This window comes from Loxodonta africana, chromosome 8, assembly GCF_030014295.1.
Source record: "Loxodonta africana isolate mLoxAfr1 chromosome 8, mLoxAfr1.hap2, whole genome shotgun sequence".
Classification (NCBI taxonomy): Eukaryota; Metazoa; Chordata; class Mammalia; order Proboscidea; family Elephantidae; genus Loxodonta; species Loxodonta africana.
The window spans coordinates 74334426-74361083 of NC_087349.1; the positions used below are offsets into that span (position 1 = coordinate 74334426).

The 26658-nt window shown below is 35.9% G+C and overlaps 1 protein-coding gene across 3 annotated transcripts in view; it reads right to left on the reverse strand.

Annotated features, from left to right (window-relative positions):
- The window catches only part of ETV1 (ETS variant transcription factor 1), a 104175-nt gene that overhangs the window by 33597 nt on the left and 43920 nt on the right, over positions 1-26658 (reverse strand). For all 3 annotated transcript variants that reach the window (XM_064290026.1, XM_064290027.1, XM_064290028.1), the window contains 3 exons: positions 11231-11360; positions 8451-8639; positions 3874-4121 (listed from right to left, as the gene is read on the reverse strand). In XM_064290026.1, the coding sequence (XP_064146096.1) occupies positions 3874-4121; positions 8451-8639; positions 11231-11360 (567 nt within the window). The remainder of the gene's footprint in view (positions 1-3873; positions 4122-8450; positions 8640-11230; positions 11361-26658) is intronic.

The window sequence follows — 26658 nt, forward strand, 5'->3', positions numbered from 1 at the left end:
TATTCTGTCTGATTAGAGATATGGGACACTGCATAAGGCACTCCGAATGGAACACTCAATGCATATTTAATCCTTTCTATGTGGTCAGTTGGCCAAAGCATCAAGAAAAGGCCATGTTGGATTGAGGGAAAACGAACAAACAAAAATCTCATGTACTGCTTTGTGCAGCACTACTAAGCCCAAGAAAAAGAGAAGGAAAATGACAATAAGGCATGTATCATATCAGACATTGTAGAACTCAGTATCACAATATGATAATGATTATCACATTGTGCTGTTTTATCATAATTGACCCTTAAATATTAATTTTTTACCCTCCATGTCTTCTGATCTGAGTTTTTCTTCTCTCCTGAATAAAAATTTCTACTCTACTAACATAATATTTTGCATTTTTTATCTTAAATATTCGGCGGTTGAAAGTACATTCCTGTAATTATAATTATAACTAATAGTCCTTCCATTTCCCATGTCATAATTAATGTCAAGTTCTATTAGAGCACAATCATGCTGCCTTTTCACTTATGAAGCTTCTTTTATTTTCATAACATTTATGGTATATTGAATTAAGCAACAAAGAGCTCTGAAGGCCTCCTGAAAGGCCAACCTTTGGATCACAGATGCTCACGAAACTGAAACTGACCTGCAAAATAGTTTTCTGCGTTACTATTAAACCAGACAGAAGGTAACTTCCGTGTGCTATTTGTTCAACCTCAACAGGTGAAAAAAGAAATCAATGATTCAGTGATAAATATGCTAGATTTCCTAAGAGGTTATTTAACATGCTCTCAGCAAAAAAAAAAAAAAAAAAAAATTTTCAGCAAGGATGAGAGAATGGATGACAACAGAACAAAATCTATAGAAATCCTACTTGTTGACTGCAATGTATGACATATACAGATGCGTCAACTTAATTGCAGCAATTCTGTGGGCAGTAAAATACATTTTGATACCCACAGATTAATTTTTCATAGACCCTGATTACACTGTTACTACATTGCTTTTAAACTGCTTCCAGAAGACACAACTTTGCTATTGAACTATTTAAGTAAAACAGAACCATATATTATCAGCAGTAGTGAAATTAGAATTCAGAGGTAGTGTACAACTTGAACAATTTGAAATACAATTTAGAGAGAGAAAAGTGACAAAATTAACAGCTTCTTTAATATTAAAAAAGGAGCCCTGCTGGCACAGTGGTTAAACGCTCAGTTACTAACTGAAGAGTCAGTGGTTCAAATCCACCAACTGTTCCTTGGGAGAAAGACGTGGCAGTCTGCTTCCATAAAGATTACAGCCTTAGAAATCCTATGGAGCAGTTCTACTCTGTCCCATAGGGTCACTGTGAGATGGAATAGACTCGACGGCAACAGTTTTTTGTTTTGTTTTTAATATTTGAAAGGATGTTACAAGTCATTTGCCAGACATCATGAAACAGATGCCCCATATGCTTTTAAAATAAGATACAGGACTGTATTTTTGATGATTACAAGTGACTAAATCTACGCTTCAGAGGGTCAGATAGTGACTGAATCTGTGTCTCTACGTATGTGAGATCCACAAATAATGTGATTAAATCTTACGGCACCAGCTCCTGTTCATTGCCCTCATTGAAATCTTTCAATATCTTTCCCATGTGGTTCATATGTCCTCATGAAAAGTTACACATTCTCAATATCATGTTACATATAACTTTATATGTATGTAATATAAATATGAGGAGAAAATACATATGGAGCAAACCACAGAATTAAGAAAACAGTTTCAATGTTACTCTTTGGGAGATTTACATATAGAAACATGTCTAGAACACATGAAGGAACTTCTAAACTGTTATGTTACATAAGTCTTTTTTAATCAGTTATTTGTACTGTTTTTTTATGATTTCTGTATAAAGTTTCTTGAGATTATGATGAATCAAAAACAAAAACTGTAGCAGCATTAAAATGTGCTTTGAGGAATGAGGATAATATCAGTTAACCAGGATTTGCAACTTGCAGAGAGAAATTCATTCCATTTGTAATAAAGCCAATTGTATTGTTGGGTTCTTAATTTATGGAAATATACTGTAATTTATTTATAAAGTGTTCTAAACTGATACCAGTATGGGATATTTCAGGTCAGTCCCCAAATTTAAAGGACCTGGAGCAAAAATTCAAACAAAGGCTCTCTTACCACATGATTGAATTTTTAAGATTATAAATCAGCTAAATAAACTGTTAAAGAAAATATATTCTCTCTTCCATCCTTAAAAATACACCATCAAAATAACCTAGAAAGCCAAGTCAAATTTAGAATTTGGAGACATTTCTAAGATTAGTGCTGGAATAGGATGGTATAGAGTGATCCAGCCCCCAGTCCTCAGCCCCCAGATCACCCCTTTTCTTACCCCTCAACCCAACATTGTACTTTACTGTAGAGGTCTCACACACAAGCACATGAGTGGGCACCTCCGCACATCCAAACTCTGTTCTCACCCCCCTCCCTGACAAATAACTGCCCCTTGGCCACTCCCTTGGACCTAGAAGCCAATACACCAGCAGTGTACTCTGCTCTCAGGAAAATGGACTTGGGATGGACTTGCTCAGGCCCTGGAAGTGGACTCAGGTCCAGCGGACAGAGAATCTTTGGGTCCTGGGTAGCTTCTGTGCTTCCCAGAAGTGGAAGCATGGACTATGAATAGGTAATTCCCCTTAGCTCATAGGATTTCTTGCCCAGTGAGGAGGGGTATAACCAAAAGATGTCCAGAGGGATTCTTTCTAAATTTCAGGGCTCAAGGTAAAGAACCCCCTCTTGCTAAGCTTCAAGGGCAGTTCATAATAAAGCAAGTAATTTTATGCATGTTGGAAACTCAAGAACTGGAGACAGTTTTCTTTCCTCAAGTGATAGAAAAACTCAGCAGAGTCACTAATGGGGAAGCAATAGTTCCTTCATAAAGAACATCCATAACTTTGCATCCTGACAAAATTACTTGCTCTCAAAAATTTCCAGGACCACAACCATCAATTCACCACACAATTATAATAACGTTAATAAAAATGCTATTTGAAGGATATGTGCTGCCTTCTTATAAACGTTAGTTTTTATTTCATACATCTTAAAAATACTTGAGATGTGTAAAAGCAGATATCCTGATTTCCCAGTTTAAAACAGGAGAAAGTCAGTATACATGGGCTAAGCAGTTCTTCTGAGACCTCAAGGTCTCAACCCAAATATTGGCAAAGTTGGTGGTAACAACTGGAATAGAATTCAAGCCCTCCTGACTTTCAGTGAACCCCCTTCCCTACCTTGAGACACCATTTTGTGGAATCTTTCTGGCTCAGTGAGACCAAAGCTAAGCTCTATAGATAAAAACTCTATAAGCAAACCATAAATCTGTATTTTGTTATTCCTCTCCTAATATATAGGCATCTCTACTTTTAGGTCTTTGGAATCCTTACCACCCATAAAGAAAAAAAAAAAAAAAAAAGAACAAAAAATAAAGATATAAGCAATAATTTACCCAGCTAGAGGAATACTTTTTTCTGTAAACATAGTTATTAAACAGCAGTGCAGGAGCAAAATAAAAATAACCACAGAACCAAGAAAAGACTTAAAATTTACATTCTTAGGCTGACAGCATGCATAATTTTGCAAACTGTGCTTTTCTTCAGACTGATTTTATTTCTAGACATTATTTAAACCACCAGCTCATGTCAAAGTGGTTTGATAGTTCAACACATCACATGATAGTGAAAAATTCAAATAAAAGATAAAATCATAAAGATCCAACAAAAGATGGTCAGGAACCACCCAGGATGACGCCAACACTAACCAAAGTAATTAAGGGAGGTGAAAAGAAGATTTAGATGTCATTCCAGCAAAGCATGGACCTACCTGAATCATACGCAAAATCTCTGGGTTCCTGTTTAATCATCAGAGGAGCGGGGAAGCTTTGGCTGGCCGCACTGCCAACCATGGGGTTGTGTTCATACACTGGGTCATGGTACTCCTGCTTAAAGCCTTGAGGTGGGAAGGGGATGTTTGGCTCAGACATCTGGCGTTGGTACATAGGACGTCCTTCCCTTGGCATTGTCGGCAAAGGGGGAAAGGAATTACAGGGTTCAGAAAGCTGGCGGCGAAATCTGGAAAATAAGAGAGTGTGTTTCAGATAAGATGGTAACAAGAACTATTCTTTAATATCCTGGTATGGATTTAACTGCTTAATTAATGAACATGACACCAGCTGACCCAAAATGTAAATCTTTAACAAAGGCTAGATTTCTTTTCCTGGTTCAGAAGCACTGCACTTTTTAATCATAATGTCCCTTGTAGTAGTCCATCACAATAAGTTAAAGATATACTCGTGTAAAGATAGGGTACACTCTTTTGGGGAAGTATATACCCTAATTGCTAAAATGCCCAATTTTAAATAAATTGGATTGTTTATATAATATCCACATTAAAAGTGTCTTAATTATTGTCATATAATAAAAACCAGGGAAAACAGAAAGGATTTGGTCTCAAATTCTATCTTTTAATTCTCTTAACCAAACTAAGCAATAAACAATAAAACAACCAAACAAAAACCTACTTATTGGTTTCCCTTCAGTTACCATCAGTTACTGAGGGATCAAGAGAGGGATCCTTGACTCTTCTGAAATGGACAGGACTCTAATTCCTCAATACTGTCCTAATTAACACTACCTTCTAGTGAGAAATAAAACTGGATATTATAGTGGCTGAAATAGAAGGTGGCTTTAAAAAGACCACTTCTTTACCTTTAAACAGCAACAAAACATACTGGCTTCCAGTAGCATCAAACAAAAGAGCAGCTTGATAAAAATAAGCATAAAATATACAACAGACTCCCAAAGATGAAAATAACATTTACACATTGCATAGATTTGGGGCAAGTCATGTTGTTAGGTCATGAAGTTCTGAGGCCTTGGCAGAAGCCTGAGAGTGAGTCTCCTTGCTTTGTTCTTGGTTAAACTGTTTAACAACTAGCTAATCACATAATCGTTCTGTGTTTCTCATCCGTAATATCATTGACCCACCACAAAGATGTGGATTAATTAAAGATTTAAAAGTGCTCAAAAATGCCCCAGGAGTGCTTAAAAATAACCTATCCAACATTTCTATAAGCAAACATAGGCCTTTGAACCACCACCTCCCGCCCACTAAAATCATTGCTTAGACTTTAGTTCGGAAATTTTGTAATGGTAAATGAAAATAAGGTAAAAACTAAAAGAGTGGCAAAGCAATTGTTTCAGGATTTCTAAGAACGTTCCATCCTGTGATTTAATTCTACACTCACTGGCTGCCATGTAAAGCGCTGAAATTCCACCTACACCTGCAGAAATAAACTTAAAAACTTGGATGCTGCAAAACAGTGAGGCTGACTGGCACTGCATTCATTTCCCTTCTCTTGCTTATTTCATTAGCCAAAAAAAGAAACAGAAATTATCATTAAGAACTGTCAAGGAGTGAATCAGAAAATTGTAACTTGAAGTTAAAATAAGAAACCAGCTCACTTGTGAAGCCTTAAAAGGAAGTTAATAATACTTGCACTGAAAGCTTTGTAAGGAATCAAGCCATTTGTTTTTACAACTCGACCTGATTCCAATTGGTACTTGCTGGGGACCATTTATAAACCAAACACACATGCTTCATAGGAAGCTGCATGTTTTTGATGCAATTTTCATGAACCCCTGGCCTATGGTAAAGAGAAAATGATTCATGAAGCTTCTGCAAGAGAGATAATGGTATTGAGAGTTGATGAGAGATTAAGGGTGTAAGTGGTGGGAAACAGTGAGAAAAAGAGACAGGGTTCCTGCATAGTGGGTTTAGGAAAAGGTGCCAAAGGGCTGACCTAAGGAGGAGAGTGAGCCTGAGGAAAGGAAGCAGGGTGCAGGCCAGTTGGCTACAAAGCATTCCCAGATTAGGTGGGGTGCCTGAGTTGGAGGTGGCTATTTGGGAAAGGATTTGTTCCCAGACCAAATTTGCCATTTATAACTGAGGTACTGTCATTTGTTGGCCAGGGCCCTCCAAGAAATCCTCCTCAGAAACATAAGGCTTCAGAGATTTTCCTAGCATTGGCCAGCTGGTACTGTCCTCAAAACTCAGCTGGGGGCAGTGGGAAAAGACCCTGAGCTTCCCTCTTGAAGTTCCGGACCGGCTGTTCTCAGTCTCAAATATTCGACTTCAAGTAGAGAAATTAAAATGGATTTGGCTAAAGCATCTCAAGTTAGGTTACCTAAAAGCAGGCACACTGCTTGTTCGGTAGGCAATCTCCTTCTACACAGAAAGCAAACTACGCAGTCTACAATTCTGGCATTCCTTTGAAGTGTGAGAGACTTGGTTATCGAGAACTCTGGGAAGTTGCCAGAAGTTGGCAAAATAAAATTTGTTTTTTTTTGTTGTTGTTCATATTCTCCCCCCCTCCCCTTTTAGTCCTGCACAATGTGCTTCTGTTTAAAGGGCCCACCCTGCAATAAGAATTCTTTCATCTGTATTTACAAAACTGTTTACACAGATGCGCAGCATACCATTACACTCTGACAAGGTCTCAACTCTACAGGGTGAGAAGGGAAAGAGAATGGTAAGCATTTAATAACTAAAGCACCAGAGGAGTTAGTGATGGAAACAAAGTCAGAAAAGATATGACTTAGTTTCATGTTGGAAAGAATGCTTTTATCTTATGCCTTCATACCAAAAAAAGTCACTGACTTGGAGAGTAAGTCCCATCAAATAATCTATAAAAACTATGTTTGAGTGTTCCCAAATTTTCAGAAAGGCGCCAGTGGCATATCTTCTGCTTTCCTGTGCTGACCTAAAGGATTCCTTTGGCTAAGTTATTTTTACAGTGGTGTTTTAGTCAGAGCTGGTTTGCACTGGTTTTTGAGAGTAGATTGTTAAATTTTCAGAAATTTTTTGAGCCGACTGTTAACACAGCCATTATTAAAAATTAAATTACAAAGATTTACAGTTAAATAAAGTACATTAAAAACAAAGGCATTAAAAACTCAAAATTTACCAGACTTAACGGTCTGACTGAGACTAGAAGGACCCCAGAGATCATGGTCTCCAGACCTTCTGCTAGCCCAAGACAGGAACCATCCCCAAAACCAACTCTTCAGACAGGGATTGGACCAGACAATGGGAAAGAAAATGATACTGGCGAAGAGTGAGCTTCTTGGATCAAGTAGACACATAAGACTATGTTGGCATCTCCTGTCTGGAGGGGAGATGGGAGGGCGGAGGGGTCCAGAAGCTGGCTGAATGGACATGAAAAGAGAGAGTGGAGGGAAGGAGTGTGCTGTCTCATTAGGGGGAAAGCAATTAGGAGTAAACAACAAAGTGTTTATAAATTTTGTATGAGAGACTGACTTGATTTGTAAACTTTCACTTAAAGCACAAAATTAAAAAAAAAAAACCTCAAAATTTATCACTCTGTAAAATAACTATTTTACTACATTTTGCTATTATGTTCTTGAAGTTATTTATGTCCATTATACTTTTACAGAGGAAATACTACATAGCAGTGTGCTGTCGCACATCTCTTTCCAACATCACAATCAACAGCATCACACTGATGGCTTGTACTTGACCACAGGGGCAGCTTCTACATCACAGTCCTGGCAAATGCTACAAACCAGAGAGCCTGTTGTTAGATAATTACCAGCTCAATACTGCTTATATGTAAGTACCTGGTAGAGGAGAGAAGGAGGGAGACTGTACATGACCAACCTGAGCATTAAATAGTATATTAAAGCAATGTCTAAGAATTTCTAAAGGTCCTTTAATATTTTGTTTAAATATAAATTTCTTTGTCTCTAGGAATCAAGAATTACCAATCTCAGCATCCCCCCTAACTCCCCACTCTAGTTCTTGTCTTGGTCCTTTAAGTGACACTAACTGAGACTCAAACATTTAACTTTATATTCTCAGTATCCAGTTCACACATCTATGGGCATTTAATATTCATCGCTTGCAAAAGATGGTAAATATTTTAATCAAATACATTCTATTCTGCAAAATTATATATAGCTAAACCATTCAATCTCAAGTAAAGAACCTAATTCCATAAGCCACCTACTAAAATTAGTCTCCTAACTTTATAGAACAAGTACACACATATGCTCATAAAAATGGTATGATCTTATTTAAAGTTTAAGTGAAGAAATTTAATTCAAGCAAAGTGAAAGGGAAATGTTCAAATGTCAGTATATAGATTAATTTTCCACTTTAGCAACAAATTTAAATGTTTACAAAAGGAATGTTTATAAATGACCTTCTCCGCAAATTATTTATAACTACAGATAGAGCAAGCTCTTACTAAATATATTTTGCATAGATGTGCAAAATTGGTATATTCACCTTAAATCTACTGTGAGGTCTTCAGAAGTGGTAATAGTAATTTCTTCCAAGAGTGCTAAAAGCAATTTTAAAAAACGGCATCTGCAGTTTACCTGTGGTCCATGGGGTAGCTGCTATCTTGTATGGACTGCGATGGAGTGAGGTGAGCTGGGAAGGCCCGGTCAGGTTTAGGAGTGTGAGTTGAGTTTGGAGATGCATGATGCAGTGGGGACACTGGAGTGCTGGATGGTGTTGGGGGATTGGAGGGCCTCATTCCCACTTGTGGCTTCTGATCATAGGCACTGCCCAAGGAACAAAAGAAAATAGAACATTTATTTCTCTGGAACCATTTTAAAAAACTAAAAATTTTTATTTCCAATTCAAGGAGAAAAGAAGATACTTTTAGCTTAAGTCATAAGGAAATTTGAATATATGTTTTTCTTCTTAATTCTAGAGCATGTAAACTTCAAAATCACCACACCCTTAAACAAAAATAGCATAGTTCATATGTAACCTGGTAACAATATGAATAAAGCTTTGGATTTTTTTTTTTTTTTTTTTTTTACTATGTATACAAACAAATTGGCATAGGGAAAGCACTGTCAACGAAAGCAGTGGTACTACTTCCACCTACCCCTGACATACCTCCTTAACAAGTTCGACAGAGCTTTCCTAGATCTTTAAATATTCCTGGCATTACAATTCTTCTATATGATGTAAGATTTTAGACCAAGAACTAACATCCATTTAATAAAATGTAGCCCATACCTGGCTTGCCTTTATTTGTGGCAGAACTCTATGAAGCAATGGTTTTGACTCATTTTCATTTTATTTATCTATTAAAGGATGCTTAGCATTAACTTCCTCATGTGAAATAATGAGGATTAATGAGGCAAATTAAAATATATCTGATAAATTTGAATCTTCTCAGAATAAAACAATGGCTACAAAAAATGTTAAGAATAAAATCTTATCATAGCCTAGCTCTTAAATATTCATCATTACAAAAGAATAAAACAGGTAAGCTTGTTTTTATATATATTATTAATTTAAATAACTTTCCTCTGTGTAGCTTTCGAGAATAATATAACTAACTTTTATAAATCTATAAAGGATTTTACTAGAAACAAATTTTAGTTAAATTTCTAAGCAAAAAGAAAATTTCTAGGTTAAAATATACATTCTTTTAAAGTAAAAGGCATTCATGAATACACATATTTTCCTTCAAAAAAGGGATATTTATTTTTTAATTGACATAAAAGAATTTATTCTCTTGCATCATGATCAAAAGTGCAAAACCACTTCATAGAAATGAAGGAGTATGTGCTGCAGAAGTCTACAGTAGCTGTAAAACAAAGTCAGCATGCTTGGTTCTACCTAAGCTCTTTACCATTATTTCTAAATTAAGCCCACTTCTTTTAAAAATGTTTCACCTATTTCACTCCCAATGAAAAAAGAAGAAAGCAGGATATACTTTCTGCCCTAGCATAATTTTTTCCCCATGAATTGTTGTATTAAATTATATTGTTTGCCTAGTGATGACAGTATCAGAATTTATTTGCATACATCATATATCACTGTGGGAATTATGATCCTAAGAAGAGACTCAAAACATCCAAGTAATTCCTCTACTGGTAATATTTTACGGATGCCAAATACATAATATAAAACAGTGATTTCACAGTCACACTTATGAGCAACACTGATATGCAAGGACAATTCCATCTCTAAGCGGTTCATTGATTAAAAATAATGCTGTGTATACATAGTATTTTTAAGGAGAAAATACAAAAATAAAACTGAACTATAAAATAACTCAGATTAACCAATATTATCTCAGTATGCTTTAATAGTTAGCTTCTGGAAAAGATCTTTTTTTTTTTTTTATAAAAGCTTTGCAATTTCAACTGAGCTGGCTCATAATTTCAGGCCCTGGTGAACCTCCTAGAAAAACAGATATAAAAGACAAGTTTGCAAGAACAAATAGTAATAGAATATCCGAGTATTGGTCAGCTGCCATGAGACTGCAAAAACCTATGCTGCTTGAAGTCTCTAGCCTTGGATATAAAGAGTGTACATAGTAAACTTACAAAGAGTGGAAGACCTCTTTGGATAATAATGTATTCTGAACAGAATTGGTATGTCTTATAAAGCAGTGCAAATATTTATAATAATTTTTATAAGATTCTAAAATGCCTCCTTTTAAGAACTAAGTTTCTGCAGTGGTTGAGAGTAATAATATTCACTACACAGTGCCAAGTTTTTCCTTATGCAATTAGAGGCCAATACGAAAAGTAACAGAATGCAATTTACTGTGAAGAGTTTTTAATGAACATATATGTTATCAAATTTTCTAACAAATGAACAATGTACTTTCACTGCTCCACCCTTTATTATCATCAGAGGGAACAACTGGCTTTTTAATAGATAATAGCCTCTGCTAAGCCTTATAAAATTCTAGTTTTATTGCAATTGTCCATGAATGCATCTTATAGATCATCTGTAAAGCCTGTCAGGTAACTAATGTACTGCTGAGACCTGCCAAATGTTTCATTTTTCTACAAACTCTCTATCTAAAGTGCGTAATGCATTCATTCTAATGTGAACTTCTGAAAGCTAATGCCAAATAAGACCGTCTTTTCAAACCCAAGATGCATCACTACAGTAGAAAAACGACTAACGATTTGGATAAAAATTATTGCTTTAAAATGACTCTAAAAGTGTGTGATCAAATGGTAAATGATTCTTCAGAGTTCTGCTAAATGCATTACCCAATTAGCCTCTTATATGCTGAAGTCGTAACTCATAAATTAGGACTTGAGATTTTATATTATCTTGAACTTTTGTTTCAATAAGAACCACCATTCTATATGCATACACCTTGTTGCTTTACCTGACATTGTACAGGCACTTTTCTCCATAGCTGAATTTAAAGGGCTGCTCTTGACTGCAGGCAGAGCCAAGTTCTGAACATGGACTGTGGGGTTCTTTCTTGATTTTCAGTGGTAGGCCATGAAAAGCCACTAGAAAACAAACCAAAAATAGCCTCATAAGTTATATGCAGTTACAAATTAAGTGTATGTGATTAAGAGCTCGGCTGCTAACCAAAAGTTCGGCAGTTCAAATCCACCAGCTGCTCCTTGAAAATGCTATCGGGCTATTCTACTCTGTTCTGTAGGATTGGTATGAGTCAGAACCGACTTGATAGCACGTAACAACAACAACAACGACAGCTCTTGTTTAAAAAGCCACTAGCATATTTAATATTGACTTACACATATAAGAAAAACCACATTTATTGTATTTCAGTGGAAGAAAATAAACTGGAAAACCTACGTATACTCCTTTTCTGCTTTTATTGTATAACAAAATGCATGTTTGAATTCTTTCTCATTACTTAAAGTAAAACCAATAATTTATGAAATGTTTAGCTAACATTATCAATGCTAGGCCCTCAATTTTCAGAAAGTAAATTCTGAAAACATTTCAGAAAGATTTCCAATGACTAAAAACATAACTGATTGTTCAAGAATTAGCTATAGCCTTCAATATAATTTTTGCCATTATTGAAAGGAAAATAACACAAAGGCACCAATGGTAATGGTTTAATGGAAATGACAAATGGAGTATGAGGTAAACAAAAATAGGTTACAAATCCAGTAGTAACTGAAAATACTTTGGTCAAAAACTCAACATCTTTGAGCATAATGCTCATCTGTAGGGGTAAGTGTACCTGCCCATTACCAGAACTGTACAGATGAAATATGTGAAATTTATTTATAACCTGTTATCTATCATAAAATGATTATTTTATATGAAATGACCTTGTCTTCTTTCTCATATGATTTAATGTACGATTGTGTTTATATTAATTTATTCAATGCTTAGTATAATACAAAGGTTATAATTTTTTTTTTTTTGTACCAGAAAACATGAAGAATAGAAAAAATATGTATACCTTCTGGGCAAACCATAGCTTTAAAATTAATAAATAAAATAACATCCTATATGCATTTTATTATTTTATATGAAACTGACAAAAAACCACACACACATCCATCAGAATAATTCAAGTTTTAGTATAAATAGAAAATTGATAAAAATAAAAAAAGATAATGGGAAAATAGGTGTAAGAGTAGGTTTTTTTATATACAATATGTACAAGTCTGACTAATCAAAGAATGAACTAAGGAAAAACATAAGTTTTGGATATTCTAACACCTGTAAACACTGGAATTAAAACACAAAATGTCTGTGTTCTATAAAGGAATATATGACAAAAGAAACTTAGTGGTTTATGATGCTATTTACTCTTGATCATAATATTACAGCATTATAATCTTATATTAGCTTATATACCATATATAATTTTCAATATAAAAATTTGGTACAAAGAGCTACCAAGCATTAGGAAAATTTTTATTTATTTGTGTAAGTACAAAATTGTAATAGAAATGTTCAGTGGTATTCAAAAACCATCTGAAACATTCTAGAAAACAAATTTGAGAAAGAAATAAACAAACTTCACTTAAATTTGATATTTTTAAGAAAAACTTAGGCAGCTGGGTGGTGCAAACAGTTAAGCACTCAGCTACTAGCCAAAAAGTTGGCAGTTTGAACTCACCCAGGGGCACTTTGGAAGACAGGCCAGGCAGTCTGCTTCCAAAAGGTCACAGCCTTGAAAATCCTATGGAGCAGTTTTACTCTACACATGGGGTCACCATGAGTCAGAATCAACTACACAACAACTAACAATACCACGTAGGAAAAGCTTAATAATAATAATAAAATAATCACACTGGGTGGTCTATTTGAAATGTTATCACAATATAATATGTGTGTGTGTGTATGTGCACACATGCTTACTATGATTATCCAAAATAGGGTGAAAAGGAATAGGAACAAGAGAGGAAGAAAATTACATGTGTATATATATATATCCATAAGTCAGGGGTACTCATATACATTTACCAAGTTAGAAAGCAATAATTTATTAACCATTTAGATACAGAGGATTAAGAACCTTAAGAATCTATTATAAACCTTTAGCTAGACTGACAAGAGAAGGAAGAGAAAAGATGCAAACAACCAAAATAAAAAATGAAAGCAGGGACATTACAACTGACCCAATAGAAATAAGGAGGATTATGACAGAATATTATGAACAACTAGATGGCAACAAACTGGATAACCTAGGTGAAATGGACAAATTCTCAGAAGCATACAACCTACACAAACTGACTCGAGAGGAAATAAAGTCTCAATAGACCTATAAAAAATGAAGAGATAAAATCAGTGATCTAAACCTCCAAAAAAGAAAGTACTGGACCAGATGGCCTCACTGGAGAATTCTACAAATATTTAGAGAAGAATTGACACTAGTACTGTTTAAAATCTTCCAAAAGATAGTGAAGGAAGGAATGCTCCCTAATTCATTACATAAAGCAAACATAAGCTTGATACCAAAACCAGACAAAGACACCACAAGAAAAGAAAACTACAGGTCAATATCTCTTAAGATGCAAAAATCCTCAACAAAAATACTAGTGAACAGAATCCAATAGCAAATTAAAATATTCATACACCATGACCAAGTGGGATTTATTCCAGGAATGAGGGAATGGTTCAATGTTAGAAAAACAATGTAATACAAAACATCAATAAAACAGAGGAAAACAACCACATGATCATCTCTATGAATGTAGAAAAAGCATTTGATAAAATCCAGCACCTTTCATGATGAAGACCCTAAAGAAGTTTGGAATTGAAGAGAAATTCCTCCACATGATTCAGGGTGTATATGAAAAGCCAACAGCCAACATTATGCTTAATAGAGGGACTGACAGCTTTTTCCTTGAAATCAGAAACAAGACAAGGGTGCCTGCTCTCACTGTTTCTATTCAACATTGTATTAGAAATCCTAGCAAGAGAAATAAGACAAGAAAAAGAAATAAAAGGTATCCAGATTGGAAAAGAAAAAGTAAAATTATCTCTATTCACAGATGATACGATCCAATATATAGAAAATTCCAAAGTGTCCACAAAAACACTCTAGAGATAATAGAGGAATTTAGCAAAGTTGCAGGGTACAAAGTCAACAAACAAAAATCAGTTGGGTTTCTATACACCAGCAGTGAGAAATCTGAAAGGGAAATTAGGAAATAACTCCATTTATAATAGTATCTAAGAGAATAAAATACCTAAAAATAAATATAAGCAGGGATGTGAAGGACTTATATAATGAAAACTATAAAACACTGCTGAAACAGATTAAGAAGGACATAAGTGTGTGGAAAGATGTTCCATGTTCATGGATTGGAAGACAATATTGTTAAAACGTCAGTATCACCCAAAGCAATCCATAGATTTAACACCATCCCTATCAAAATTCCAACAGTCTTCTTTACAGAAATAGAAAAACCAACCCTTGACTTTATATGGAATGGCAAGAAGCCCTGAATAGCTAAAGCAATGCTGAAAGAGAAGAATAAAATAGGGGAACCCACACTTCCTGATTTTAAAACATATTAAACAGCTACAGTAATCAAAACAGCCTGGTACTGGTATAACAATAGAAACATAGACCAATGGAATAGAATCGAGAGTCCAGAAGTAAACCTATACATCAATGGTCAACTGATTTTTGACAAGGGTGCTAAGTCCATTTGATGGGAAAAGAAGAGTCACTTCAATAAATGATGCTAGGAAAACTGGATTTCCACGTGTAGAAAATGAAACAGGATCCGTGCCTCACACCATACATGAAAACAAATTCAAAATTGATTAAAGACCGAAATGTGCAAACTAAAACCATAAAATTCTTACAAGAAAATGCAGGGACAATACCATTGAGCCTAGGTTTTAACAATGGATTATCTAATAGCAAAAATACAAACAGCAAAAGACAAAAAAAATAAATGGGACCTCATAAAAACTAAAAACTTTTGTTCATCAAAAGGACTTTACCAAAAAGTGAAAAGACAAGCTGACTGGGAGAATGTCTTCAGAAACCATACATCCAACAAGAATCCCATAACCAAAATATATATAAAGCTTTTTGACAACTTAACAACAAAAAGACAAGTAACGCAATCATAAAATGGGCTGAGGACTTGAATGTACATTTCACTAAAGAAGACACTTCAAACTGCCACCAAACAATGAAAAGATGCTCAGCATCATTAGCCATCAAAGAGATGCAGACCAAAACCACAGTGAGATATCATTTCATTCCCATTAGGATGGCTAAGATAAAAAAAAAAAAAAAAAATGTTGGTGAGGATGTAGGGAAATTGGAACCCTTACCTATCGCTGGGGGAAATGCAAAATGGTACAGCCACTGTAAAAAATAGTGTGTCAGTTCCTCAGGAAACTAAAAATAGAACTATATATATATATATATATAATCCAAAAGACTTGAAAACAGAGACTTGTACACTAGTGTTCACTGCAGCACTATTCACAATAGCCAAAAGGTAGAAACAACCTAAATGCCCATTGACAGATGAATGGGCAAACAAAATGTAGTACATACATACAATGGAATACTATTCAACCAGTAGAAGAAATGAAGTCTTGATAACATGCTTCAATATAGACGGAGCTGGAAGACATTATGTTGAATGAAATAAATCAATTATAAAAGGACAAATATTATACTACCCCACTTATATAAAAAGAGGAAACCCTGTTGGCATAGTGGTTAAGTGCTATGGCTGCTAACCAAAAGATCGGCAGTTTGAATCCACCAGGTGCTTCTTGGAAACTCTACGGGGTAGTTCAACTCTGTCCTATAGAGTCACTATGAGTCAGAATCAACCCAATGGCAACAGGTTTGGTTTTTGGTATATAAAAAGACAATAAAAAGCAACTGTATAGAGAACAAAGTTTCTTAGTGGTTACCAGGGGCAGGAGGGAGGAGAAAAGTGGGGGGGGGGGGAGGCGGTTAATGATGATGGAGATATTACATTGATTAATAAGTGTAAGGCTGCACAACTGTGCATTGCTGTATCATTGCTCTCAGTAAGTTCTACATCTGTAAACAGTTTAATTGGCAAAAGTGTGATAGACATATTTATAATGACAAAAAAAAAAAAAGAGTAGCTGCTGAGGCTGCTTACCAAAATCCTTATGAGATTTGGTTTCTTGGTTTGGAAGTTCAGGGTCATGTTTTCACAGGCCGTCTCAATTAACTGGCATAATAACTTATGTAGTGCTTTATTCTACCTTCTAGGTCATTGTGTAGTGCCTGGGGTCTTAAAAGCTTGCAAGCAAACATCCAAGACACAACAACTGGTCTCTATTCACCTGGAGCAAAAAAGAGCCTCAGGAATAGAAAGAGGATATGGAAGAATTCTGATCAAAAGGGGGAAAATGCAGAACAGAATTTCAACTTCAAATGGACTCCGGGCTTCCTGGAGCCATAAAGGTTGGATGAACCCCGGAAACTACTGCCCTGAGACAATCTTTAAACCTTAAACCAAAAATATTCCCTGAGTCTTCTTACAACCAAACAATAGTTTAGTTTAACTACTGCCTTGTGCATTATATGCTTTTTTAAGAACAATCTATATGGGATCAAATTGACAACAGCAACTTGAAAGATTACATAGGAACCTTAGGGCACAGTGAATTTATGTTAACAGGGGAGGAACAACTCAAAAAAGAAACTCAAAGAATGTAATCAATATCACTAAATGGTACATGTAGAAACGGTCAAATTGGTGTGTTTTGCTGTATATATTCTCAACAACAACAACAAGATAAATAAAATTTAAAAAATACAAAGGCCATAGGATAAAACATTAATAATTCTTATTTCTGGGTGGTAAGTACATGTATATTTATACTTTTCTGTATTTCTTATAAAGACTTCAAATTAAAAAAACGAATATTGAAAAAATCAATTATAACATGAGAACTTACTTGGATCCTTATTTGAACATACCACCTATAGAAAGACAATTTTGAGTCCAATAAAACATTTGAATATGGAGTAGGTATTTTAAGGAACAATTTAAAGAATTGTTAATTTTGTTAATTATGATAATAGCATGGTCATTGTACAAAAAAAAATGGTTTAATGTTAGAGATTCATAATGTAGAGATATAAAAATAGGATATCTGAAATTTTCTTTAAAATAGCAAGAATAGAAAATGTTAGTTGATAGTTCATTATATTATTTATTAGTATTAGTAGTAGCATATTCTCCTTACTTTTATGTAGCCCTAAATTTTCCACAATGAAATTTTTTAAAGGTGAAAAAAAGGATTTAAAGTACTACTCTATAAGAAAATAACCTACTATATATATGTATGTGTGTGCATATGTTTACTACTCCTTTGAATGAGAAATATCATACGATATAATCTTTGTAATACATTAATGGTATATTTGTTTTTTTTAACAAGTAGTTTTTAGTATTTGTTACTATTTGTTACTTCTTTGAACATATGCAGCAAAACGTGCATACTTGAGTTATAGCACTTTGAATTGAGTATTGGAGTTACAATTTTTCTTAAGAAAAAGCAGTGGCAACATATAAAACAAACAAAAAAAAAACCCACTGTCCTTGAGTTGATCCTGACTCATAGCAACCCTATGCGACAGAGCAGAACTGCCTCATAGGGTTTCCAAGGCTGTAAATCTTTACAGAGGCAGATTGCCACGTCGTCGTTGTCCCACAGAGTGGCCGGTGGGTTTGAACTTCTGACCTTTTGGTTAGCAGCTGAGTGCTTTAACCAAAAAGCACCACCAGTGACAAATTATAAGGAATTTAATTTGTCATTCAAAGGAGTAACAAATCATATTACACCTAAGAGGTCAGACCTAATTTATAGAAATAATTTTTGACAAGACCCTAGAAACTAGTACGTATATATTTACTATGACTGAAAATTTGTCAGGTTTATCAAAAGATCAGGCATACCAGAGACTATTCTGCAATCCTATATTTCACATACTACAAAGTTACTGCATTTTTAAAGTCTTTGGGACCTCAGAGTAGAAAAAAAAAAATATTGAAAAGGTGAGTGGCACAAAAGCACTAGCCATAAAACAACAAAAACAAAAAATAACGCGTCATTGAAATTGAGAATTTCTCTTCATCAAAAGACACAACGGCAACAGTGAAAAGTAAGCCACAGACTGGGAGAAGATATTTGCAATAGAAATATCTGACAAAGAACTCATATTGAATGTAATAAAATTTTTGCCTAATAATAAGACAAAAGAATCAATTAAAAACTGGCAAAAAGACTTGACCAGGCACCTCATTAAAGAGGATATCCAAATGGCAAAACAAACACACACATGAAAAGGTTATTTAATATCTTTATTCATCATGAAACTGCACATAAAACCATACGAGGTATCACTATATACCTACTGGAATGGCTAAACTACAAAGGATTGAGATTACCAAGTTTTGGTGAATGTTATGAAGCCAGGAACTTTCATATGTGCTGCTGAGAGTATAAATTGGTGTAACCACTTTGGAAAACTTTTCATGAGTGTGCACCAATGCTCAGTATAAATTGACCTTGTGGCCCAACAATTATACTCTTTTGTATATATCCACGAGAAATGAGTGCATACGTTTATTAAAAGACACGGATAAGAATGTTCATATTAGCTTTATTCATAATTGCCCCCAAACAGAAAACTTCTAACGTTAATCAGCAGCAGAATAGATAAATTGTGGTGTGTTTGTACAACAGAATACCACGCAGGAATAAAAACAAACTACAGACATACGCAAAAACGTAGATGAATGTCACAGACCTAAAGTTGAGTAAAAGAAGCCAAATACGATGGTATGTAGTATATGATTGCATGTACATGAATGTCTAGAACAGAAGAAACTACACAATTACCACAGCCTCCACAAGACAGAGTCCAGCACAACTAGATGGTGCCGGGCTACCACCACCAACTGCTCTGACAAGGATCATAATAGAGGGTCCCAGACAGAGCTGGAGATAAATGTAGAACAAAATTCTAACTCACACACACACAAAAAATCAGACTTACTGGTCTGACAGAGACTGGAGAAACCCCGAGAGTATGGTCCTTGGGCACCCTTTTAATACTGAAGTCACTCCTGAGGTTCGCCCTTCAGCCAAAAATTACACAAGCCCACAAAACAAAATGAGACTTAATGGGCACCTTCCCCTCCCCAGCAAGGACAAGAAGGAAGGAAGGGACAGAAAAGCTGGTAATTGGGAACCCAAGGTTGAGAAGGGGAGGGTGTTAATAGGTCCCAGAGTTGGCAACCAACATCGTAAAACAATATGTGCACAAATTGTGTAATGAGAAACTAATTTGCTCTCTAGCAATAAAATAATAGTAATAATAATAGTCACAACAAATCTAAGAAGCACAAATGAGAATACATGAGTATCAGAGAGGTTAAGTAAGAAGCTCAAATCACACAGCTGGTGAGTGGAGGAGATGAGCCTGCCTTCAGAGCTTGAGCTCTTAACCATTTTGCAGCTCTTAACCATTTTGCAGCTCTTAACCATTTTGCAGCTCTCATGGTTACTTTTACCTAATTAATTTCACTATTTGATTAAAAAAAAAAGGGAAGGGAAAAAAAAGAGAGACAAAAACTGATTGAGAATGAGAGAACCCCCTTTTGTTGGAGGGTAGGAGTGTTATTGACTGGAAAAAGACAGTAGTAACCTTCTACAGTACTGGAAATGTTTTACATTTTATTCTGGATGGTAGTTCTATGGATATACGCATATGTAAAATTCATCAGGGTGTACACTTTTAAGATCTTTGTACTATAATGAATATATGTTTTAGCTCAAGAAAAAGGTTAAAAGAAATCTGAATAAGTTAATGTTACCCAAATTGAGATATCTGAACAAGTCTAGCCTCAGGGTAGGACTCCCTGGGTGTCGCAAATGATGAAGTGGTTAAGCACTTGGAAAACTTTGGTGGTTCGAACCCACCTAGAGTTGTCTCAGAAGAAACGAAACCCTGGAGATCTGCTTCTGAAAGGTCAGTCTTGAAAATCCTATGGACAGCAGTTCTACTCTGCAACACATGGGGTCTCCATGACTTGGAATCACCTCAGGGGCAACGAGTTACTCATTATCTTCATGGTCCAGCAGAAACATCTGAGAACGTGCTACTACACAGGGTCACTATGAGTCAGAATCCACTCAAAGGCAATGGTTTCACAACTTCATAGGAGAAATTATTTCAGATGGGTCAGGGGAAAGTGTGGCAAGTCTGGGGCACTGTCAAGAATGCTGGCTAGCATGACAGCAGCCTCCTATCAAGACATTCACTAGCACAGACCTAGAAGTGAAAGGCACAACTCATCTTAGTGAAATACACTGGAGCTCTACTGCTTTCAAACTGGCCTCATGAGCTCCCTAAAACGACCTGAGAAGAAAAGGCATAGGAGTTCCTAAAGTGCTATCAGAGGCAAGTTGATTCCTAAACACAGAATCCCCAAACCCGAATGATCATCAAATTACCCAGTGAACTTGTGAAAAAGCATAGATACCCAGACCCCAAATGAATTTAAAAACAAAACAAGATGGCTAAAATTATACATATATATAAAACCCGTTGCTGTCGAGTCAGTTCCAATTCATAGTGACACTACAGGATAGAGCAGAACTACCCCATAGGGTTTCCAAGGAGCAGCCGGTGGATTTGAACTGCTGACCTTTTGATCACCAGCTGAGCTCTTAACCACTGTGTCACCACGCATATGTACAGTATACATACATATTGCTGTGTGTTTAGGGAAAGAAGAAGCCAACTTGAAGACCATCGACATTTTATACAAGCACCACCTCCTATTTTATTTTCCTTACTTTTAGCTTTCTTGCTACCTGGAGATTCTCTGCTGCAAAAAAATCACTTCTCTTATTTGTTCTTTAAAAAGGGTGAGATAGAGGCTCCCACCAGAGAGGGCTCAGCTGAGAATGTATTGGGTATTTCATCACAGAGCTGAGAGCCTGAGCGTCTGCTAACAGGCAGTTTTCCAGCTCACTGGCACAGGCGCTAGTGAAAGCAGCACATTCATTTTGGGCAATTTGCTTTACCTTCCCACATGGAGTTGGTGCATGTAAAAGGCTGTTAAGTACTAAATTATTCCTTATCAAATCACCATCATCTGGAGTCATGATCAACACTAATTAAATTACTTTCGCTGAACACGGCTCCAGCTCGCTGCTGAGGCTGCTAGGTACATTTCATTTCGCTTACTCTACCATCCTCGCTGGGTCTGGAACAGAAAGCTACAGGCATCTGCATTGCTTGTAGTTTTAATTAAAGTGAATCTTTCCTTCTTCAAGTGTATCAAATCAAGTGAGTTAACTCCTTCATTTCATTTACAATGAACTGATGGCACCAAATGATATTACATTAGATCTTTATCCCTGACTTCAGACAGTTCAGATAATTCAGCTATGAAATCTGCAGTCGACCTCAGGCATTCCTCAGACACGTTTTCCATGCAAACTTTTATAACCCACAACTCCTCCAGATAATCAGATCTTTGGGAGGAGAAGCATAAAGAACATTCAAGAGATGTGCCTTGCATTTTTTCCTTAACAGAGGCTTGACCTTTAAAACTACTTCTTAAGGATGACTAATGATGACTGAGTTCTTCTAATGGTTAAATTTAAGAGCTCCAAAATACCAGGACTTTCAAAAATGCACTTCCAAAATAAACTTAACCACTTCTTACTTCAAAAGTTTACTTGGGGTTATGGTAGTCATTGTCAAATATTAGTTAAATTAGTAATTGTTTTCACTTTAGAACTTTGAACTATGCGACATCATCTTGCTTCCATTCTTTTTTCTGCCTGCATTTCAGAACTGAGGCTCGACCTTGCCCCCGTTCTACTGGAGCATAGAAAGGCCCACAGCTTTCCAAATTCAACAGTGCTGGTATAGGACAGATCTTTAGGTGAGGATAGACACATAATTAAAAAATTACATTGGAACATCTAAAATATACATGGATATAATGAATTTCATATTTGCTCATAGGAGAATAATTTCCTAAACAGTCATGACATTGGTGCATTACATGTATTGTTAAATTGAAAACAGATGATGTTTTTTATAACGGACTGATTAATGATAATCTAGAAAACAAACAACGGAAGCCATGAAGTGAGTTTCTGTTTCTATTTCTATCATGAAGATAATGACCTCTTGTAAATTTAAGAAAGATAATATGTTTATCTGTAGGTGTCAATTTATCAAACACTGGTTGAGTTTAGAGTTCTGATGGAAGACACTAGCTATGCCATTTTTAAAAACCCTTAAATTTGCATAATATTTTACTGTTTTGAAAGGAACTTCACATCATTCAAGAGAAGGACATTTATTATCATTCCTATTTGCAGATGAATTAAAAAAAAAAGGCATAATGAAGGTAAGTGCCATGCCTAACTAAAGGCCAAGGACTAATTTAGAACAGATTAAGAATTAGAACTCTGGGCTTTTGGACGCAACTCTTGAACCCTTGAGCATATAATTCAAATTTATTTATACACAACTTACAATATCCTTCTTACACGAGCACCACTACAACATCATATCATGTTTCTTTACCACTCAATATTTCAATAATTAACTTACTCAAACCACAATGTCCTAGATACTATACCAGGTGCTGAAGAGGGGGAGAGATTATGGAGCTATGAAATGAAAATGAACAGTAAGCTCCATCCTTACCATCAAGAGTTCATATAATCTATTGTTATTGTTGTTAGAAGCTCTCATGGCAACCCCACGTACAACAGGATCAGACAGTTGTGACCCACTGGCTGATTTTCAGAAGTACGTTGCCAGGCCTTTCTTCTTGTCTCTCTTAGTCTGGAAGCTCTGCTGAAACCTGCTCAGAATCAACAACACACAAGCTTCCACAGATGGGTGGTGCCTGTTCTTGAGATGCATTCGCTGGGATGCAAACCTGTGTCTCCTGCACTGAAGGGGAGAATTCTACCACTGAACCACTGCTACCCCCTCCATATAAGACTAATTAGAGCTTTATTTAGGTTTTTAAAAAGTGTTTTTCTTAAATAAATACACTAGCCAGGATCCTTTAAGTTTGATTAACTCATATACAGGCAATACATATAACTGTATACGTGACCTTAGTAATATATTCTTGGCACTTGTATCTAAATGAAAACACTTCTCAAAACAATCGAGCTGCTTTTAGGAGTTCTGCCTTTTTTCAATTTATTACTGTGACCAAAGGCATTTAAAAATTCACACCACTCATATTCCACTGAAGAAAAAAACATTGCTATCCAACTTCTAAAGTTTTCCATAGACTTCGATAACCAAAATGTCACAAGTAATGCAAGGGTCTTCCTTTTTACATGTGGACAATGAATGTAAATACCGTGAAGAGTTGTCTTGGCTCTGACCCTTCACTTTGCTTTCGTTCCAACCCAGATGGTAGGAATGAAATAGAGTAGCAATTTCTATAAGTACAAAATAATTACACTGGGAAAAGAAAAACAACACACTTTTAATTACTTCTCTAAATGGAATTATGTGTTGGAATCAAATCTACAGTTTCAGAAGGAAACTAGCTAAGAATACAGAGTGTTGAAAAACTGCTGCAAAAGTCTGCTTATTTTGTTGTTGAGATTTTTGGTCTTCCAAACACTTTCTTTTGGTTTTTGGGTGGGACTCAAAAGAAGAAGAAGAAGAAAAGAAAAAAAGCCCATTGCCACCGAGTTAATTCCAACTTATGGTGACCCCAAGTGTGTTTGAGTAGAAATGTGCTCCATAGGGTTTTCAACGGCTGATTTTTCAGAACTAAATCACCAGGCCTTTCTTCTGAGGTGCACCTGTGTAGACTTGAACCCCCAAACTTCCAGTTAGCTGGGAAGCACATTAATTGTTTGCACCACCCAGGGATTCCTTCTTGTTCTAGAATAGGGGTTGATGTGGACAAATTGCAGTTCACGGGCCAAAAATCCAGCCAACCAGCTGGAAACGAAGTTTTATTGGTACAGTGTCCTGCCCATATGTTTAGGATCCCTGGTTGCTTTTTGCTACTATGGCAGAGTGAAAGAGTTGAGTAGTTGTGACAGGGGTCTGGCCTAAAATATTTACTCTCTGATTTTTGATAGGAAAGGTTTGCTGATCTGTGTTCTAGAATATGGTCTACAGTGAAAAAGGAGAAAGAAAACATAAAAGTAGGTGGATGACACAATGATACCAGCTAGTGATAGATTACTGCTAAACTAGTCAGCAAAACATTTAACTTGGCTCTATTAACCCTTTGTTTACTCTAACTCTCAAAACCAAAAGTGTATAACCTTGTGTCACCAATTTACAGGATATATACAAACTAGCTATGAAAAATGACATGATTCTGAGACGCTAAAACACTGCAAATTTATGTGCTTTGAGGAACTTCAAGGCATTTACTTAGACCAGGGTGATGTATAACATGGGGAATTTTTTACCCCTCTTTAAAAAATACACCTGAGAAAGTCAAAACAAATCATGCTGTGGACACAAAAGTGCTTGTAAAAAAATTTTCACTTAGCATTAGCAGTGATTTAAAAAAAAAAAAAAAATCTGTAAAAGGGGGAGAAAATAAGTGGTGTACATAAATTAGATTATTTAAGACCAGATACAAGCATGGCATGAAAAATGCATGCAGCCTTTTATACAAATATATGTAGTGTAGGAATATACTCACTAGATGAAAAACATTCACTTTAGGTTAATATCACTTCAATTTCAGGTGACAAATGGATGGCAATGACCTCAATTAGTACTCAGTTAAATTCTAGAAGCAAAGGGTACAAATAAAGACAATAGTGTCACATCCTCTGTAAATCCATCTTCCAAGATGCACAGAAAAGCAGCAGGCACTTCAGCTGCATCAGAGCCTCAAAGATTCTTCTCTAAGCCCTCCCTACCCCCACTGTGTACACATAACACTCACACATTCACACACCAACATCCATTACTAAAGGGCCTAATCTCAGCTATCAGCAGAGTGCCTTTATGGGGCCATTAAACCATTTCTCTTGTTTACAGTGCCTGAAGAAAGATGTGAATTATGTCTGTGACAAAACAAGCGATAACATTTCTAAACTGCTATCAAAATGCAAACTGAAACACATTTAAGGGCAGGGACCCTGATTCAAGTTTTCATGATTTTCCATTTATTTGCAGCATCTGGAAATACGTTCACCTATAATATTTCCGAGACAGGAATTTACACCATAGCACAGCAAGGTGATATTTATTTTTTTCTTAAATAATATTCTTTTAAGTAGAGCGGTTATAAAAGAGATGACACAAAGTTTTTAAAGGAGGATATCACTGGGAGAGATCCCGTACTTAGTTTGCCCTTAACGCTGTTACATTGGCAATACCTAAGTTGCTGATTAGCAGCAACGGCGAGAGCAAAGTAAGAGAGACTCTTGTCCCTTGTTAGCAATCACAGATCTTTTGAGTTGAAGAGGACATTAGATATAATCAAGTTTTAGGGACTGAGCTAGTATTCGTTTTAATCTCAATAACCTTTGTATTAACAGAACCACGAGTGCAAGCCTCGTAGGTGAAACAGATAGAAGAGGAGCTTTCTTCATTGGGGTGAGGCCAACTGTCATCAATCTGCCCCCACCTTGCTCCCTAGAGTAAGGAGATTCTCAGCACCTGCAGAATAAAATATCAAACTTTGTTGTTTTGTTTTGTTTTTTTCCCTAATACCAAATTCCTATAACAGCAACTGCACACTGTATTGCAGGAACCTCCCAATTGTATTGCCAAGTGCCTCTCTGAATAAAGGATAGCAAGTAGTTTGGAAGGGTCCTGGAGGTAATCTTGCAACTCATTCTCACCCAGGATAAGGCTTTTGCAAACTTGAAAATTAGTGGTGAAAGGGAGAGCTGAAACCAGAATCCAGGACTCCTCACAGTCTATCACGTAGTGCCTTCTGGTGATGTTATAGCCTCACAGTACAGTTATTTCTTAAAAGTTCTCTTAATAATTCAACTTTCTCTACAGGGCATAGTACCAATATGAAATCTTAATGGATAGGATGGACAAGTATTCTGGCTTTGGTTTTGTCTCTCACCTCTTCAAAGAATCAAACAAGAAAAACTATTGACATCCAGTCAATTTCAACTCATCAAAGAGTATCGGTGATATAAAGACACAGATGACTCTCGCTCATCTGAAGGTCACTTATCCACTAGCTCTGATGATCTAAACCAGAGGTTGCCAACCATTTGTCTGGTTCACAGAGAGCTGTCAAATAACTTCAATTTCTTGTGAACATTTAAGAATCAGCAGATGTCATA